General features: G+C 38.4%; 3 protein-coding genes across 5 annotated transcripts; 1 reads left to right on the forward strand and 2 right to left on the reverse strand.

The window, feature by feature from the left end:
* Positions 1-1,244: 1,244 nt before the first annotated feature.
* On the forward strand, positions 1,245-9,065 carry LOC117964114 (ammonium transporter Rh type A-like). Its single transcript, XM_034906587.2, has 10 exons — positions 1,245-1,503; positions 2,893-3,079; positions 3,222-3,372; positions 4,096-4,243; positions 4,496-4,662; positions 5,035-5,172; positions 5,606-5,733; positions 5,918-5,997; positions 6,300-6,367; positions 6,894-9,065. Exons 1-10 carry the CDS (start codon positions 1,335-1,337, stop codon positions 6,918-6,920), a joined length of 1,263 nt encoding a protein of 420 aa, XP_034762478.2. The 5' UTR covers positions 1,245-1,334; the 3' UTR covers positions 6,921-9,065.
* LOC117413459 (transmembrane protein 50A) lies at positions 7,965-13,624 on the reverse strand. 3 transcript variants are annotated; one of them, XM_034022673.3, is made up of 7 exons: positions 13,479-13,624; positions 12,419-12,526; positions 11,917-12,029; positions 11,323-11,390; positions 10,249-10,341; positions 9,989-10,049; positions 7,965-9,838 (listed from the first exon to the last, which is right to left on the reverse strand). In XM_034022673.3, exons 2-7 carry the CDS (start codon positions 12,515-12,517, stop codon positions 9,793-9,795), a joined length of 480 nt encoding a protein of 159 aa, XP_033878564.2. In that variant the 5' UTR covers positions 12,518-12,526; positions 13,479-13,624; the 3' UTR covers positions 7,965-9,792. The 3 variants fall into 3 exon arrangements, with proteins under 3 accessions (XP_033878564.2, XP_033878565.2, XP_058855728.1); XM_034022674.3 differs by lacking the exon at positions 13,479-13,624 and adding an exon at positions 12,887-13,055; XM_058999745.1 differs by lacking the exon at positions 13,479-13,624 and adding an exon at positions 12,630-12,650.
* An 870-nt stretch (positions 13,625-14,494) lies between these two features.
* LOC117413152 (glutathione S-transferase 3, mitochondrial-like) lies at positions 14,495-17,344 on the reverse strand. Its single transcript, XM_034021934.3, has 4 exons — positions 17,111-17,344; positions 16,107-16,229; positions 15,599-15,671; positions 14,495-15,318 (listed from the first exon to the last, which is right to left on the reverse strand). The coding sequence occupies exons 1-4, from the start codon at positions 17,234-17,236 to the stop codon at positions 15,218-15,220; spliced, it is 423 nt and encodes a 140-aa protein (XP_033877825.2). The 5' UTR covers positions 17,237-17,344; the 3' UTR covers positions 14,495-15,217.
* Between the last annotated feature and the right edge of the window lie 1,529 nt (positions 17,345-18,873).

An 18,873-nucleotide genomic window follows, 5' to 3' on the forward strand; every position in this document is an offset into this window, starting at 1 on the left:
GGATGTGCTTGGCTAATGCCATAGAATCAGCTCATGCCCTGAGGACAGTTTCCAGTGGGTATTCCTTTCTGCTGTGTTGTGACGTTGTTTGGGGTCGGTGTTCTACGTCAATATACACATATAGTTACTGTATGATACTGTGTTTCATGAAGGGCTTAAACTAAACTAGTTGTAACAGCACACCAGAAAGAAGGGTTTTTATGATTATCAATCAAAAACATACATAAACAACCGATTATCATTGATCAGGGGGTGCCCCAATACACTTTATAATTATGTACACAAGTATCAAATTATAAAAATACATCATAGAGATTAAATAATTCACAGGTTCTTTGTGCTTTTCTATATTATATTTTTTTATATGGAAACACAGCCTAGTTGTACATGGTTAGCTATCTTTTATTCTATGTTGCTGATATGCAGCAAACGTCGTCTTTTGAAAATCATGGTATCTCCACATGGTATTTCCATCTCCACTGGTTACCAGAATTTGTGACAACCCATAATCAATATTCTTCCTTCTGAAGAAACAGCTTCTTGTACCAAACTGTGTCCTTGGTTCTATTTTATATTCTGTTTATTATTTGTGTTTATACTATAATAAAAGCATATTAAACCAAACTGAACCGCGCAATGTGTACCATTTGTTCTCTAAAATTTAAATGGGCATACCAAGAAACGCATGTATATGCAATTAAATGCACCTTAAACAGGCATCAATCACAATCTTAGCTTGTTGCGTTTCAACCAGCCTTTCAATGACATTTCCCTAATATTTCAGTTTTTATTTCTTTAAAATCATATAATGTGTATCCTGAATAATTCTCTAGAGTTGTTTCTGCTCGGATCGTTATTTTCCACACTTACTAATTATTCCAGGAACAATTGCTGCACAGTGCACAATGCTTCACCTGTGGTCGTCAATGCACCGTGCAAAGCTAATAAGCTTCCCCACCTCACTTCAGAAAATAAGCAACTCTCGCTAGAATAGTTAGTGATAAAGTATGCAGACACAACAATAGTGAATCATAACGAAGACACCGGAGGATATTAAACAGCTAAGACATTAAATGTGTATCCTATAGAGCACCGGTATCTTTAAAGTCCATAGCTTTCTATTTATCTTCATTTTCAGGCAGGCTATAACAAACTCAGACAGAGTCGTTAGGAGCAGTCCTTGTCACTGACAGATAAGGCGTCCTCGTGTATAATCTATGTCACACCCCTATTCTCTGGACTGGATCCTGCCTATTACTTTCTAAGAAGACAGTATTCCTATTCCCTGGCAGTGAAATAGAAACAGCAATAGAAATGCCCTGTAAGACATCATAATGGCTCCTAAATATGCTCCGAGTCTTCGGCGACTGCCGCCTGTCCTGGCGATATGTTTGGAAATAGCGTTCATACTTATTTTCATTTTTTTTGTTCAATACGATGATTCTTATATCCAGGATGAAACCCAATCAAAAAAACGAAAAACTGTTACAACCGTCTATGCAGGTAATTTCCTGTTTTAGTACTGCTAGTTTGTGTTTTTTTATGTGTTTTTTTTTGGACAGAAGTATCTGGTTTATGTATAGGATCTTATTTGTTGAAGTTTATTTCAAGGCTGTTCTGTAAAGACCTATTTGCTAAATGAAAGAAGTTTTTTTTAACAAATGTTATATTCGGGTAAAGTTAATAAGGTTGTGCACAAGGGATAAATGGTTATTATAAAGTTTACCATGAATTGCCATGCTTTCGCATTCCTTATCAAACAATCTTCAATAGTAAAGCAGTTGGTTGTGGCAGCACACTGGCAGATATAATGATGGTAATATTTTCATATACACCAGTAACATCACAATAGTTTTCGACCCTGGTCCTCAAGTACGGGTAGTCTGGTTATGAACATAGACTTTACCAGAGGCTGTCTCTAAGAGTTGTCTTCTGTGCACTAAAAAACAATGCATGTTTAAAATAATGCAGCTCCTGGTTGGAATTAAAAACCAGTGCAGTTGAGGGTACATGGAGGACCAGAGCTGATCACTGTGCAATATTTGTATAGAGACAGGGGAAAGGAACTGCCTTTGAAAGGGCCACCTCTGTGTTGAAATTGAATTTATTGACTGAACGTCTAACCTATCATATGGGATTGTTACAAAGAGTTTGGCGCCACCTGGTGGAAAACAAGTTATGTGTGTTATTTGTTTACTGTTCCTATTAGAAATTAAAATGACATACTGTTTCATTATGCATGGCCTGTGTAGTGGCTGATATCAACTCTGCTCCCTGACAGTCTAACTGAGAAAAGGATTGGACTGTGAATATTTATGGTCGCCAGTGCATCAGTATTTCGTATGGGGAATCTGTCAGATAAAAGGAAATGTGAGCTTTACCCAAAGGACAGTCCCTGGAATTGACCCTCTCCTCTTGATTTCTGAAGGGGGTTTGCGCTTGCGATGTCTCACAGGGTGAGGTACTGTTTTTGGAATCAGTAGAGTGCAGGGCTGCTTCTGTGAGGTGATAAGAGGATTCTCTGCTTCTTGTTATGGCCGATTGTTCAGTGCTGACCTGATAAGACTGAAACTTCGCAGATAACCAGCAGGCTTACATGAGTTGAAAATGAAACAGCATCACTGAATACACATTAAAATACAAATAATATATCGTAATATACTTACATCTACTGTATATCTCTGTCATGGCTTTAAATACACAATTAGAGCTATCAGTATCATACAAAAGCCTGCAAGCGCTTTTTAGAAGTTTCTAAAATGTAGAAAAGCATGTAACTGTGTCAGATGTGCAGACTCCTCACCTATCTCTGCTGCAGGGCATGCAGATCTAAGGAAACTGTACCTGGTCAATATGTTTTGAAGGGTGAGACCACTCTCTCTCCAATGACAGACTTCCAAGATGTCCACGTGATGGTGTTCCTGGGATTCGGCTTCCTCATGAGCTTCCTGAGGAGATATGGCTTCAGCAGCACCGGGTTTAACCTGCTTGTGGCTGCCTTGGGAGTGCAGTGGGCCACGCTAGTGAACGGTTTCTTGTTTGAATTCAGCGATGGGAAAATCAGGATAAACATGATGAGGTAAATCAATAGGAAATAACACAAGCTTCTCATTTGCATGCACAATACAGGGCAGACAATCCATTTTCAAATTGAATGAACACTGAAGGGATTCTCTCGTTTGTCAATGTTCTTCTGTTCTTTAACTCCCCTTTCCAATCAGTTTGGTGACTGCGAATCTCTGTGCCGCCTCAGCACTCATCTCAATGGGAGCCGTGCTGGGAAAGACCAACCCGGTTCAGCTCCTCCTCATGACTCTCCTGGAAGTTACCAGCTTCATTTTCAACCACTGGTTTCTCACCACGTTCATTAAGGTGAGCTGCGTACAGTAAAACCTTCAACACAGAATCTGGGAGCAGCTTAAGAGCAACAACTTTTAGCGCAACAACCTTCTCTAATGTTTTTGAAAGAGAATGGGCTAGAATTCAATTAAAAGGGCTGTTTCCTTGTATTACAACACATTCACAACATCAGCTTTGTTGACCTGTAAAATGTAATCTGCAGCACACATTTTTTTTTTCCATAGCAGACCTTGAATTACGTAATTCTGACAGCAAACTAAAAGAAAGTCTAGTTCTGATGAAAAAGGCATGTCTGAATGTTTGTCCTCCTACATATTTTTTTTCATTCACCAAAACAATCAGGGATTATTCACAATGCCAGTTTTCTGAAATGATAAATCAAATTGGTCACTTATGTTACATAACTTGAATAAACAGCATTTAAATCAAGGACTCTTATATATTCTAAATGTGTTTATTACACACTAGCAGGTGTATCTGCTCTAATGACACTTGGGAGTCGAAGGCTTGGTGAAATATACTAGGGGTGTCAATCACAGCCCTGGAGGGCCATTCCACTCCAGGTTTAACAGGTAAAATGATATAATGAACTACTCCAGGGTCTGGATGGAGGTTTCATTGGTTCAATTAAACAATTAAGAGTAGGGTTGGAACAAAGACCAGGAGTGGAATGATCAGCTTTTGACACCCCTGACATCTTCAAGCAGAGATCCAAGTTTTATTTTTGAAATACAGATGGACTGTGTTTCCAGCATTATGCATCACCACGTCTTTGGGGCTTACTTCGGCCTAATGGTGTCCTGGGCCTTACATCGGCCTGGACTGAGACAGAGGCACGAGAAAGAAAAGTCTTCAACTGACATGGGGAAATTCTCAATGCTAGGTAGGTGGTTCTTTTCTACAAGCATTTTCATACACCGTTATTTCTTTCACACACAGCCTGCTGGTAATATGCTGAGCGCAAAAAAACGAATGTCTCCACATTCTATACTTGGCAACGCGGTGATGTGTCAAAATGCTTTGTTGGCAACATTATAGTTTGAAAAGTTCCAAATATGGTGTCATTTTATCATCGTACGTAAAATCTAAAAGGCACGTTTCAGTGAAATTCTAATCCTAACCTTTATTGCCCCAGGTACAATCTTCTTATGGATGTTTTGGCCGAGTTACAACTCCGTGCTGATCGAAGGGAAAGCTGAGAAGATGAATGCTGTGTACAGCACTTACTTTTCACTGGCTGCGAGTGCAGTCACTGTATTTGCCTTTTCAGTGCTGATCAGCAAAAAAGGAAAAATGAACATGGTAAGGACAGTGATAATCCTCTAGTGACGTGCACTTGTGATTCATTCTTTGTGGTGTCTGCAAGAGTGGGACTGTAGCATCATTTCAGATCCTTGGAGATATTTCTAACAATTGAATGTTATCAGTGCTGCTTCACTCCCGAAAAACAAAAATAGGACTTAACAAGAACTTGCAATAAAGATTTCAATTTAATTAATATCACCTGACATTGAACCATCAGTTTTGGGTCTGCAATGTTGATGGGTTGCTTGCCATGCATTAGGAAGGGGTCTCGATAGATTCCCTGTGAATTACCTCCGTTGTGTAACAGTAAGCAGCTTTTCATTACCACTGTTCCTGACCCATTACTGCGGTCAATGTTTGTGCTTCCAGGTTTATATCCACAATGCCACTCTGGCTGGGGGCGTTGCTGTTGGAGCAGCAGCCACAGTGATCCCCTCTCCATGGATTGCATTGACCATCGGCTTGACTGCAGGATTGATCTGCATCCTGGGATGCTGGTTGATGAAGGTACCTGCTTTCAATACGACGATCAAGGGGTTCTGGCTAATGAAATAATTCCATACCTCTCGTGCACTTCAGTTTGCTATTTACGTATGTCTCACATGTGCAGGTTTGAAAAATTGTATCTGGTACCATACTAGGTTAAAAGAAAGTTCTCAGTTTGCATGCCTGACTTTTAAGTAGTCGGTTACACTTGCAACTCAGCAGTGTCACTAGCTACAAAGGAGATCATTTATGATCTAAAAAGTGTAACAGTACAAGGCAAGCAAACTGGGAGCTTTCTTCAACTCAGCATGGACCTCGAGCAATTACCACATTCAAATGAAAGAACAATGACAAATTGCAGGTTTTCTTTGCTGTTGCCCCCCTCCCCATTTTTACTTGAAACGTTCCTTAAATCCATAACTAGTAATCAGAAATGCTTTTTTTTTTTTTGCAGCCATTCCTTGAATTAGCGTTTGATATCCATGATACCTGTGGTGTCCACTACGTGCACGGTGTACCTGGGATCCTAGGAGTGCTGATTCGAATCGTCATAGAGCTGGCCACAGCGTCCAACCTCCAAGTGTATGTGTAACAAAATAGAAATCTATCCAAGAGAGAGTATCTGACCAACACAGTAACCTTAGAGTATTTACAGCACCCAAGAAGTAAACTTACAGACTACTACAGTAAAATGCAGCATGTTTACGAGGGTTGAAGTAACGCCATTTATTTTTCAGTATTGTTTCTTTTTTTTATATATTGGTAGAGCTTGGAGCGAGGCGGCTTTTTACTTGCTTGCTCTTTTCATCACCTTGGCACTGAGTCTTGTATTGGGACTAGTTACAGGTAAGTGAAAAGGAATCATTTTATCATAGGGAGAAAAAAGTTTTCTTGAAACATTTCTATTGACAAAATGTATATGTATGATCTTTAATCAGACAACATGCATCAGATTCTATATAAATCCTACATCAGGCACCTGCCAAATATGCACATGATATGTGCTACGTATAAACAGTGGCGGGATGAAGGCACTGCTATCGACTTCATAGCAAATGCTTCTCCAGATTGGCGTTAGTATGTGCTATGCTATATAAGACCAGAAAACAACTGATGCCAAGGGATTTTTTTTTTTAAATTTGTTATAGGATTTCTTTTAAAATTGAACATATGGAAGCCAGATCAGAAATACTTTGATGATCAAGCGTTCTGGGAGGTAGGTTGTTAACAACTAATTCCATGACAGATGCTTATTTTGTAAAAGTCCTTATATTAACATCATAGCAACTGTACATGGAAATTATGTTATCCTTGACATGAGACGTGTCCTTTATCATCATTTCTCACTGCGTCTGCACTCACGGATATTCAGAAAGTTTAATAAAGTCATACTGTCTCTGAGCAAGCCTGAGCAAGGTGGAATTTCTGTAATAAGGCCAAAATAAAAAAAAGACCACTGGTAATTTCTTTCCACCTGAATAAGTGAGTTTCCATTGCAAATCTTTTTTTTAAAAAAAACAACCTCTCAGCTTCAGCTAGGAAGAAATATTATTATGCAATTACATAAGGTATTTAGTAGTCCTTTAAATAAATTCATAACTAATGATGGACATGATGTACATTACAGTAGTATTCCTGTTTTGATGCTGTGTATTTTCCAATGATAAAATATCTTCTCCATGCAACAGATAACAACAATTCATATACTAACTATGGTCTCCCTCCCCCCCCCCAACACACAGTTCCCTCATCTAGCCGTGAAACTTTAACAAGGATGCATGTGACCCCCCCATCACGTATTCAACAGACTGGAATGAAATGAAATACCTGGCCACGGGAAAGCCTTAAAACTGTGTATTTGTATAAGATACACTGCTGTCGATTTTGGCTTTGTATGAACTTATGCATCTTCTTCATAAAGTGTGTTGTTTGTTCTATGTGTGACATTTTCAGTTGATCTTATCAATAGCCAATCAGAAAACAGCCTGTTTAGATTATTTATGTAAGGCTCTAACAGTGCGTGAGAGTCTCTATAGTATATTTTGCAGTTTATAGTATACTGTTAATGTACAATACATGTAAAGGAAAGACTTCCAGAGCCACTCTTTGCTCGAGAGAGAGAGAGAGAGAGAGAGAGGTGACGTGTGGCTCTTGAAATGCCTTATCGATTTGTTTTGGTGTGACATTACCATTTATTCATATAAATCAGTCGTTGCAGATCAAACAATTGTCAACAGGTACGTATTGGAAACGCATTAGTCTAAAAGTAGTTCAATTCAACACCCCGACAAGCCTGTGTTAGACCTTCTCATCACTGTGCAACTACAACGAACACATCTCTAAACAGAACTCTCCCTAATCCCAACCAGCTGGGACCAGACCCTGTTCTTAGTTTAATTGTTTGGCTATCTGATTATAATCTGTACCATACTAAAAAATGTCTAGTCTGTTTAACATTTCATTAAAAACTCATTAACAACCTTTTCATTAAAAACACAGAGACCGTTTTAAACAGTGTCCTTACATTCGGATAGTGACGTGTGGTTTGTACAGCTGCTATCTGCATGCATTTCATTGTGATTGCATGGTTCGGTCTACAGGTCAATTCAGATGATTGGATTTAATTAGTCTACAGTACTGCTTGTTGAATTATATACACACAATATGCAACAAAGAGTTTTATTTCATACGACAAAGCTATGAGATGTTGCTCTAAATTACATTTTGAAAGTAAAAGCATTCCTGTTTTTATATCCAAAATTCAAATGTCAAATGTTTTCCGTCTTTGATCTACATATTAATAAAAAGATAAGCCAAGTCCCAAGACTGTTTTATTTTAAAGTTTCATATCTTTACACTCTACAGGCCCGACATGTGCATCTACAGATTATATATATGAAAGTTTACTTTATGATTGTTAAATGTCATTAACGTTTTAAGCTCCACTTTTCAATCACACCCACGTTTAGAAGCAAGATGCAGTGTTCTGTGGAACTGCACATTATCTTAACACAAATTCAGAAGAACATTTGCACAGGTAACTTTGGCCAAGACTACTTACTTTTGTTGTCATCAGTCTTAGTCGCAACAAAATAATTTTTGTAACAGTAAAAAAAAAAAAAAAAAAAGGACAGCTTGATAACTTTCACCAAGTTGATTTGTAAAGAATGTGTCTTGCCACTACACTATAATCTCACTTCCTGTGTTTCAGGTAATAGGACAGGAAGTGAAGATGGACAGGACAGGGATTATAGTGTTGTGGCATGATAAATGTGCTTCGCTGAAAATGAAAATACATTACATCATGTTTTTCAAAGCTTTGATTAGTACATCCAATATCATTGCTTTCTCAATATTAAAAAAAAAAAAAACTAAGTATGCATTTCAGGCAAGTCAGTTGAGTTATTTACAACAACATGTCAGCATTGTATTTTCTGAAATATGAATTAACCAGTAGTGTAATTCTCATTTTTGGCCTTTGACGTTAGTTTTGAAGCACATGAATCCACCTAGCTGGTTAAGCTGTAATAATACCTTCCAGGTCATTTTAATATCAAAGCTTTTTCTTCAGTTTCACTACTCTTTTATACACCTGCATTAGCAAAATGGATTTCATGGCATTCATAAGAAAATAGGAAAATTTGGGCTTTTTTATTTTTGTGTGTGGCTGATCAGTGTACAAATTGTAACTGGAAAAAGCACACACACAATATTTAATGCATTAAACATAAAACAGAGCTCTGAACAGCGGTGTGAATTAATATCAGGTGCAGCACACCGTAAGACATACACAAAACGCAGCAAATGAAGAGTCAGCCAGCTCGCTTGCTTCTAAAAACTACTATGCAAAATATGCATTACAATACAGAAGGAAAAAAAAAAACACAATAAATCTACTCTTCTGCCAACATGCATCACTTTGCATTAATTCTGAAACAAGTTTAAAGGATGCGCACAAACAGTGTGTTAAAGTGACATTCCTAGCAGATCGTTTTAAAGGGTGATTTTTTGCTTTGGAGAAATGACATTGTTTTTAACATGCACTGAAGTTAATTAACAAGCAAATACATAACAAACTTCCCCCCTATAGCCAGCTTCAGACAAATGCCTGTCAATGTAAAGATACCGCTCTGTTAGGACCAGAACTTAGTCCTTTTTCTGGTTGAAATGGAGGGATTCCACTTTACAGGTGTTTGATACTGGAATAGTAAACGGAAATGCTCATCATACAGTTTCATCTCTGACATTGTTTCACACTCCTCAAGCTTTTCTTTCCCATTTACCCCTTTCATGCATGAAATATTTAAAAAAATAGCTGAAAAAGTCATCTTGGACACTAATATATATGTCATCGAATTTGTTTTTCCAACCTCATTGCTTTATATGGGGACAAAATATTGAAGGGCAGCAGTATTTAGATCATTAAACTATACTAATATTGAACTGTATTGATACATTACTGCCGATAGGACGTCAAAATCACTGTTTTCAGAAAAGTAGAAAGGTAGCACATTACATACTGTAAACTGACACCATGCTATAAAATACGGTAAAGAGAAGACCAGTTAGACACACCACACGGTGCGCCAAGGCAAGAGGTTTACAAAGACAAACCCTAACAGAAATACAAAGCGGGCAGCATTACTGCCACAAGTCTTCTGTACGCCCGAATTTAAACACCAGACCCCTGCAAGACAATTAGATAGCGTTAGTATTTAACCATTGATTACATTTAAATCAGAGTGAAACAAACATTTCATCAAACCCTTTGTCTGTCTCATTTAAGTGAACCAATCAAGAATCTAATAAAATAATAAACTTTGCTGGAAATACTCACCCAAAGAAAATGAATGCGTTTTGGAAGAAGACTGCTATACCCGGATACACCTCTGCCTTCTCTGTATCAAACAACATTAGTATTATTAGTAAAGGCTACTAACCAAAACAGCTTCTTCCCATAACACTGTATTCAACACATACTAGTGCAATACCTCCCAAGTTACAATTACTTCAAGGTTAAGGCACTGCATAAAGGGCCCATTGGGTTAGCACTGCTAACACTGAATTCACTCAATGCTCTTAGAAAGTGTGACTTACGTGTCACAACGTAGCCTCCAAAGAGGATCCACATGGAAGCGATCAGGGAGCCAAAGGCCAGCATGAAGCCAATGAAGAGCCAGACCCGAGCCCCTGAAACACACAGCAAGCAGCATGCAGTTCAATACAAGCTTTCTGCTGGATTATAAAACCCAGTTTGTGAAATCCAACCTCATCAAATTGGTCAAAATTCCAGTGCATCTTCTCTTGTGTACAGATGTCATCCAGTACATAGAATATATACAGATTATTCAAGTCTAAAGTAAAAATTAAAAAAAAAAAAAACTAACACAGTTTTTAACAGTAGCTGTAATTCCTGTTTACAGTCTATAATAGGTCAATAGGGTGTCTCATAACATGACAAAGAATTTGGCACATTTTAAACTGCTTTTGCTTCCTGGTCCTCTTGCCCAAACTGCAAGAGATGACACCTCTTATACCAATAAACACCCTACACATTAATTTTATATATGTATGACTACTCAAAGCAAACATTCCAGGCACTGTACAATGGGATCATCCAGACAGAATGTAAGACACATGGGTCAATTGATCTCAATGGTGATGGATCCAAATACAGTCAGAGCTGGAACAATTGCCTTTGGGTGTCTTGTCTCAGAACTGGGACTAACTCTGGCATTAATTAACCATTCAGATAAACTGAACTGACTCCACGATCTCTACTCTCAGACTAAGCAAGCATCACATACATTTGACTTAAGGGATCAGGTGCTATAGTCTTGGGGGCAAAAGACAGAAACACAGCAGACTGACAACAGAGCTGGAAAGATGCTCCAAGGCTATTTACAGCTTTAAAAATCAATAGCACAGATCAGATTCTAGTGAAGCAGGCAAAACACTCAGCCTGCTTTATCAGACTGCAGCTGATTGTGATCTCCAGAGGTATATAGGACTGACACGAGAGGGCATTTCACCCTGGCAGATAGACAGCTGGATGGAGCTGGATGGAGGTGTATGGAGGTGCGGAGAGCACATCTGCGGATGTCATAAGGCATATCGTAACCATGTGAATAAACATTACAGGACTACAGAAATGTATTTAAAAAAACCTACCTGTCTGTCCCAGGCACCCGTCGCTGTAGCTCTCCCCACGGACCTGTCCATTAGAAACAGCATTGATCCTGCAGGAAGAACACAAGTACCTATTCACCTTGAAAACTAAACTAAAATAAATGTCAACCAGTTATCCCAGGTCTGATCCAACCCCAGTCTGACACTGACTTGCATTGTTGAACTTGAACTGAATTCACTAAAACATTTTTTAGAAAGTGTAACTTACGAGGCACAATGTAGCCTCCAAAGTTTCAATCAAACTTGCATTGTGGAACTTTGTGATTGAAACCTCACAGTACTGTACCTCACTTCACTTGTGATCTGTGGTTACATCTTTACGGTTTAGGCAGGAATGGAAATAAGGCTCCCACTGCATAGCAGTTGCATCCATTCCGTTTAGATAACCATGTTAAGCTCGGACCTACAGCCTGATGTACAGAAAAGTGACTACTCAAACAACCTTTAGAGAATGTATACGAACTGTACTGCCAACAAGTCCTCCCTTCTGTCTGTAGTATAACCCCATATTATTACATCCTTGTGTAAAACGCAGTACCCCTCCCCCCTTTCTGAATTAGAAAATAATTTACTTACATGAGGAATGCAACAGTCGCTATAACCCCACAAGCGTGGTAGGAGTGGTTGAATCTGTCCATGTCGGGGTATTTGACTGCTGCATCAATGATTATCCACCATCCTGTGAAGAACTGAAACAAACCAGCAAGTTCTGTACTGTCCTGCTTTGAGACTGACAACAGAAACAATGAAATGACAAGCCTTTGTGGACCCCTGACCCTACCGACATACTGAGTGTATTAAAACCATCAGCAGTATAAGGAAACTGCTCAATTGCCTTTCTAATAAAAATTGCATGCTATTACACGGCCAATCCATCTGGAAATCTGGAAGCATTCAATTTAGATTAATCAAATAAGATTAATTTTTTTTTAATTATTTGACATTTTTTTCTGACTGTGTAGCTTCAGTAGTAAGGTCACATTTTGTTGATCCTTTGACTGGCATTAAATAGAGATGTTTCACTGCACAAATGGAAAATGTGGTTTAGAAGCGGAATACAATCGATGCGAGAACCTACCAATACTCCAGCAGCTATCGATGCGATGGCGTTCCGCTTCTCCCCCCAATCTACGCACTCACATTCTCCGCACCTGACGTTATCCAGAAACCCGGACATTCTGCAGGGCTGAAATAGAAGACGGGAATGTTTAAAGACAAGTTTCGGATCGACGCGTTGAAAAAAACATGCCCATGAAACAGCTTTGCCCGTCACCGTAAAAATAACACACTTTCAATCACTTCAGTGTTTGTTCAAACTTGGTAGATCATAAAAAATAAAAATAAAAAAAGTTCCACACTCCACAGAATAATTATACGGTTTTTTTTGTTTGTTTTTTGCAAATGTAGTAGGTTTTCGTGTCCTTGAAGAGAGCCCCAAATCAGTGTAATTAGTACAATTCTTAATAATTGTACTTCGCATTTTTGATGCTTACTTTTGCAAAGCACCCTACAAATTGCAAACCTATTAGCGTAAGGGTAGTCAAACCTTGAAAATCCTTTTTTTTATCTTCTTACTAACTGGCGAGTAAGTAATCCAAGTAAAGTCACAAGATAATACTTATGACCCTGCCTAAAGAAAGCGTGCAATAGCCCTTTGTTGTGTGAATGAGAATTTAATACAGGAACTAGCTGGCTTCAGAAAAGTATTGCCCAGGCAGGCATAGAACCGCAGTGCTTTGTGGGCGATGTAGTTCTATCATTGCCCAGATCAAGCTAGCCAGAGGGACAGGATATTTTAAACAAACTACATCCCCCATTACGCAATGTCGTATCTTAAAGACCAGTGCCAAAACAACTGCCAGAAACTACGACACATAAAGAACATAAAACATTAAAGCGCCCGACATTACTCGAATGTGTCAGCTTCCCAGAGCGAACATAGACAATAGTGTGAAAATATATTACAGACTGCAATAAAAATATTTTAAGAATAGGCTATTTTAGTATTTTACTCTGTGTTGCTTCCTCCAGTCTCTAACAACGGGTTTAGGATAAGTAAACACCGCTGTCGAAAATGTTTTTACGATTATTTTTATTGCATAGTTGTTCATTATATTTGTATAGGTACCTATACATACCTCTTCTCGTTATTTTCAGCAGACAATAAACAAAAATCTCTTTGAGTTTTTTGTATTATTACTGTTCTCTGGGTTGAGATGTAGCTTCTCTTTGCGCTTGCTCCGTGAGGTTTTCCACGCCTTATTGTGATGTCATAGTCGAGGGTTATTGCCCATGTTCACGCTTCTGTGCAGCGCTGTGTAAATATAGCCCTAGCAAAATAAAGTCAGTTCCATTGGTTGGTGGGTCAATACCCAACAGGAATAGATAATCCCAAAGGCTGGTACATTAATTATGTATGTTACCGTTGCTGTTTGCTCACGTCATTATAGTGATGGGAGAGATATTAGGCTAAAACAAGAGTGCAGCAGCGCATATCTGATAACCTGTCATGCTTTCAAATGTGTCCCAACACCTCACGTTTACAAACATCACAATGACTTACATTATCCAGCAAATAACTGGCAACCCAGTTTTTATATTGATTTCCAAAAATGCAAACGTACGCATGTATGAACCATTGTGTATATAATGTATAGTTTGTATATCATGTATAGACGACGCAATCTGTGTAGAAATATCTGTTATGCCAAATATTATGTTTTGTGCCATCTTTGAATCTTGTCTGCTGGAAAGATTAATTTCAGTGGTTTTGCATTGAAATGTGATGATTACACACATAGAAGGTACACAGAGACACATATTGTGTACCACTACAGTAGCAAATGCACTCATTATCAGTACAGTGTGCTCCCATCTTCCAAAGCAAAGAAACCAAATTACCTATCCAATCAATACAACATATTGCACATTATTGCTTTATTATTAAAATTGTGCTGGAGTGACAAATACGGCTACAGGGGCAGTATTTAGCACCTAAGGTGGCAAATTCTGCCAGGACTCAATCTGGCACAACAGAGGGTGCACGCCCATGGGATAAATGGCTGTGAAGATATTTAAAAACAAGTGTTTTCTCAGTGTTCTCCTCTCTACATAACAGTGTCAACCTTTCCTAACAAATACCATGCAGACAGCATTGAGAAAAAGGAAATCTCTTTATTGGAATGTAATGAAATGACACCAGTGTAAAATGTTACCTCTTTCACTGTAAACATAAGATAAACCTATACAGAGAAAAAAACGTAGTTAGTTAAGAACCAACAGATTCGATGACTTCATATGAATGTAACACAGTGCAATAGGATATCTTCTGTTGTTATTTGTATTGTAGTTACATTTGAATTACTGGCAATTCTAATAAAGAGTTACTCTGTTAAACTAGCCTAGACAGATGTGTAAAAAAAAAAAAATTCATTCAAGTTTCTATTCCAGTGTCACAGGTGTTCACGACATGACATTCAACAGACTGACAGTGGGGCTACAAAAATATTGTGATCACAAGCCATACATAGTGCAGAATCATTTTAAAACCACAATAAACTACTGTATATCATATAGCAAAGACATGCCTCTTTTTACCTGCCTCTTTTAAATGTACAGTGTCCTAAATTAGAAGGTTGTTATGTGCCTACAATGAAAATAATTGCTGTGGATTATTATTTAATTTTTTTTTTAATGCCATTTGGATACAAGGTGTCACACTTTTAAAATCTTGCGTGAAGCTATTAATTAGTATTTATATTCTCAGGCACTATCATGGTCTACCTGCAGAGACAGTTTGGAAATGTACCAGTGTTACAATGGAAGTTTTCACAGTAAATCAGTGCTTATCATCATCATCTTCTGTAGATTACACTGATTACAGCATATTCTGCAATTGAAGACCTGCTACAAGAGACATCAAAATGGCACCAAAATATCCAATGTACCCATAGGCACCGTTCATCCTCTTTGCAGGGTCTGAAAACACAAAGAACAAATAGTTACAGAAAACGGTTTAACTACATTTTGTACTTCAATAGGATCTTTAATAAATTACTTAGCAATTAAATATTTAAATCTTTTTTGATGAACGTAATAAAGTTTAATAGTAGTGAAAGTGTACTAAACTGCTAAACAAACTTTTTGAGAAACGCTATCGAAAGCCATGCGTTAAAGCTTAGTAAAATCGGGCTCACAACATTGCAGCCTATACATTTAAATGGATAGAAATTGAAAGAGTGATAAAGTGAGTTCTTACCTCCAGTGTAATACCCCCAGGCATAGGAGAATCTGCTGGTGACCCAAATAACCCCCAACACAGAGGCAACCGTCTAACAAAACAAGACAATGATGAGAAACAAAGCAGTAAAGTGTAGGGATGGAAACAAGACTCCGATTGCATAGCACCCAACCCCCCCGCCTTCCACTCCAGGGTTTACAATGAGATTGATTAGCCACAGTGCACAGGTAACAAACTCAGGTGTGTCTTACTAAACTCATAGCAAAACCAGGAGTGGATCAAACTGCGATGCCATGGGAGACATATTTCCATCCCTGCACAGCAATGTATTGAGGACTTTGAGTCACAGACATGTTGGCCCTTATTTATTGTCAAAGTTTTTTTTTTCTTTCTTTCTTTTTTCTGATTGTAATAAATTAGGCAAATTCCAATGCCCACCATAACGATGTGTGCTATTACATTACTTCATGTTAACCAACTTGCTCCAAACAGGCCCCTCCCAGAATCAAACCTTCCCAGTACTCACAGGGTAGGCAAGTCCAGATATACACTGGAAGATCAGCCACTGAGGGTACACCTCCAGTGTGTTTTGATGAGCCCGCTGAATGCAGTTGAACACTGGATTCTTGTCACTGTACATTGTAGGGTACTGCAAAAAATAATCATAACAAAAGCACAATAAATAAAAAAAAAGAAAACAATATGATTTATTAGAAATCTTGCTCGAGGTATTTATAAAACAAGTTCTAATGTAACAAAACCTTTTTTTTTAAGAACTAGAATTGCCTTGAAGAGTTCGTTGATCGTGTTGCCCTGCATACTCAAACTAGCTTGCATGTGTGCAGTTTCTACAGGTATGTATCTGTATTTGTACTAAAAACTGCAAGTCATCAGTATCTAAAACAATCAATGGAGCCCAACCTGTTTTGCAATAACTATCATTATTACAGTACTCCCTTTGTACCAAAGGTCAAGTTACTGTGTATTCGCGAAGGCTGCAATAAGCGGACAGTTCTTCAATGCAGATAACATACTGGGGTGCTACCTGAAGACTACACAGTATCTTTCTTTTCCCCGTTTTGCGCAGCGCATGCTAACGATTTAAAACGTTTTGCACCAACATTGATCATTTTTAACCTGCAAACATTCTAATTCATACAGTAAACTGGAAACGATGTTTTTGCAAGAGAAATGAGCTGTGTATTTCATTTTATTAAATCTATGTGTGAAAGTATTTAATTTCCACTATCAATGTCAAAAGATCGGATATACTGTAGTACAGTAGCCAAAAGTCATGAAGCCAATAGAACGACACACTGAGTATAGGATAAAAAAAAAGCTGTTATGTTTAGCCCATAATATCACTTTTGCAATTTGCTGTAGCAAACTTAACAAGCATTCATACTCACTTTCAGAACGAAACTGTTAATTTCTACTACAGTACTAATATCAATTTGTACTGTCATGCTGCCCAGTCAATGTGACTAGAATGCAGTGCTCGGTAGACGACAATGCTGAGCAACAATTTACCTTAACATCGTACTTCTTCCTCGCCTGTCCCACCTTTACGCCCAAATAAGCCAGCATGACCCAGCTGTAGAAAAATGTCAGAATGACATAGGCGAAGTTTGCAGGAAGCAGATTCTGGATAGCCATGGTTAAGTATGACTGGTTATGTCCTCCTCTGCTCGACTGTTATACAATTGTATATCCCCACTACGATTGTGTAATCGAGGCTAAGGGGCAAGCTAGCGACGAGCGATCTCGCGATGCGTGGATTTTCTCTAGTTCTTTCTCCCTGCTGCACACAATAGTGAAGTCAGTACACCCTTTCGCAGGTTCCCTGTTGTCATTACACATGTGTTTGTCGCAGAATTGCCACAAGATGGCACCAGAGCACTAGATACTGTAGACTGTCTTGTCGGGAGAAGTATATTGGGGATAACACGTTCTTCAACTCTGTGATTGCTTCCTTATAAGTTTTCTTTGAATCTGATTGGTTAGACTTGTCTGTACTCACTATCGCTAAAACAGACGTCTACCATTTGGTCAGTTTTATTGTACAAATACTGAGACCAAGCAGATCACGCCATTGTCTTTTTGATTTGGAACAAATATGTCGCAGTTCCCCTGGTATGGATTACCAGCGTGTATTGGTTCGTGCAGCTGTGATAGAATGTGGTTTGTCATTCTGCAAATGAAACTGACTGCCTGTTAACTCAATACAGAACCACTGCATAGCATTGCCACTGAAGACCAGTCCTTTGTCCGTGTCTGTGAACTGAGCAGTTTGTGAAACATACAGGCTGTTTTTGGAGTGTGATATAATTGTAACAATGTAAGCATCCTGTTGTTCTGGTATGTCCTGAAGTTTTAACTACAGTATTTGAAAGATGACACCATTTTGCCTAGGACAGTTGAATGAGTGTGTAGTACATTATTAGGAGGCTGTGTGGTCCAGTGGTTAAAGAAATGGGCTTGTAACCAGGAGGTTCAAATCCCACCTCAGCCACTGACTCGTGTGACCCTGAGCAAGTCACTTAACCTCCTTGTGCTCCGTCTTTCGGGTGAAATGTAATTCTAAGTGACTCTGTAGCTGATGCATAGTTCACACACCCTAGTCTCTGTAAGTCGCCTTGGGTAAAGGCGTCTGCTAAATAAACAAATAATAATAATAATTATTCTCTCAATTATAGAGCTCATTGCTCAGTGCAGGGTTAGGAAAGTATACAGACACTCCTTTTTTTCATTAAAACACACCATGGTCAAGTGTTTATTAACACCTACAAGACTCTGAACGTGTTCAATCCTGATCAACCAAATACAATATATATATATATATATATATATATATATATATATATATATATATATATATATATATATATATATATAGGGTTTATATAATATATATATTATAGGGTAAGACACAAGCGTATTTTCACCCACTGAAGGTCAGAGTAGCTAGCAAGGCTTGCAGTGGGTATCAGCTTGCACTGTACAGTACCCTATAGAATATTCTGTATGTATTACCCTGCCACACACACACACACACACACACATACACACACACACTTTGAAAGTATTGTTAGTTTAGAGAATTAATGATGTCTGGTTAGTTTCATTTGAAAGTCCACATTACAGCAGACCAAAGCACAGCCTGGCAGGGAACGGCTCATTGATCAAACCCTCTTCTGTGATAACAGTGCAGTCACGCTTTGTGACTGAATGCAAGATATAATATAGCCTTGCCAAAGACATTTCTCTTCTTTGTTACATAAAAGGGCACTTCA

Source organism: Acipenser ruthenus, chromosome 25 (assembly GCF_902713425.1).
Source record: "Acipenser ruthenus chromosome 25, fAciRut3.2 maternal haplotype, whole genome shotgun sequence".
Classification (NCBI taxonomy): domain Eukaryota; kingdom Metazoa; phylum Chordata; class Actinopteri; order Acipenseriformes; family Acipenseridae; genus Acipenser; species Acipenser ruthenus.

What these genes read in the sequence shown, in the direction of transcription:
- LOC117964114 (XM_034906587.2), top strand. Translation starts at nt 1,335, where the DNA reads ATGGCTCCTAAATATGCTCCGAGTCTTCGGCGACTGCCGCCTGTCCTG. An exon ending in GGGGAAATTCTCAATGCTAG is followed by an intron (nt 4,244 to 4,495) that starts GTAGGTGGTTCT and finishes TTATTGCCCCAG; the next exon opens with GTACAATCTTCTTATGGATG. An exon ending in TGGGATGCTGGTTGATGAAG is followed by an intron (nt 5,173 to 5,605) that starts GTACCTGCTTTC and finishes TTTTTTTTGCAG; the next exon opens with CCATTCCTTGAATTAGCGTT.
- LOC117413459 (XM_034022673.3), bottom strand. Translation starts at nt 12,517, where the DNA reads ATGTCCGGGTTTCTGGATAACGTCAGGTGCGGAGAATGTGAGTGCGTA. An exon ending in CGATAGCTGCTGGAGTATTG is followed by an intron (nt 12,030 to 12,418) that starts GTAGGTTCTCGC and finishes GGTTTGTTTCAG; the next exon opens with TTCTTCACAGGATGGTGGAT. An exon ending in CGGGTGCCTGGGACAGACAG is followed by an intron (nt 10,342 to 11,322) that starts GTAGGTTTTTTT and finishes TGTGTGTTTCAG; the next exon opens with GGGCTCGGGTCTGGCTCTTC.
- LOC117413152 (XM_034021934.3), bottom strand. Translation starts at nt 17,236, where the DNA reads ATGGCTATCCAGAATCTGCTTCCTGCAAACTTCGCCTATGTCATTCTG. An exon ending in GGAAGAAGTACGATGTTAAG is followed by an intron (nt 16,230 to 17,110) that starts GTAAATTGTTGC and finishes TATTTTTTGCAG; the next exon opens with TACCCTACAATGTACAGTGA. An exon ending in CTGGGGGTATTACACTGGAG is followed by an intron (nt 15,319 to 15,598) that starts GTAAGAACTCAC and finishes TTGTGTTTTCAG; the next exon opens with ACCCTGCAAAGAGGATGAAC.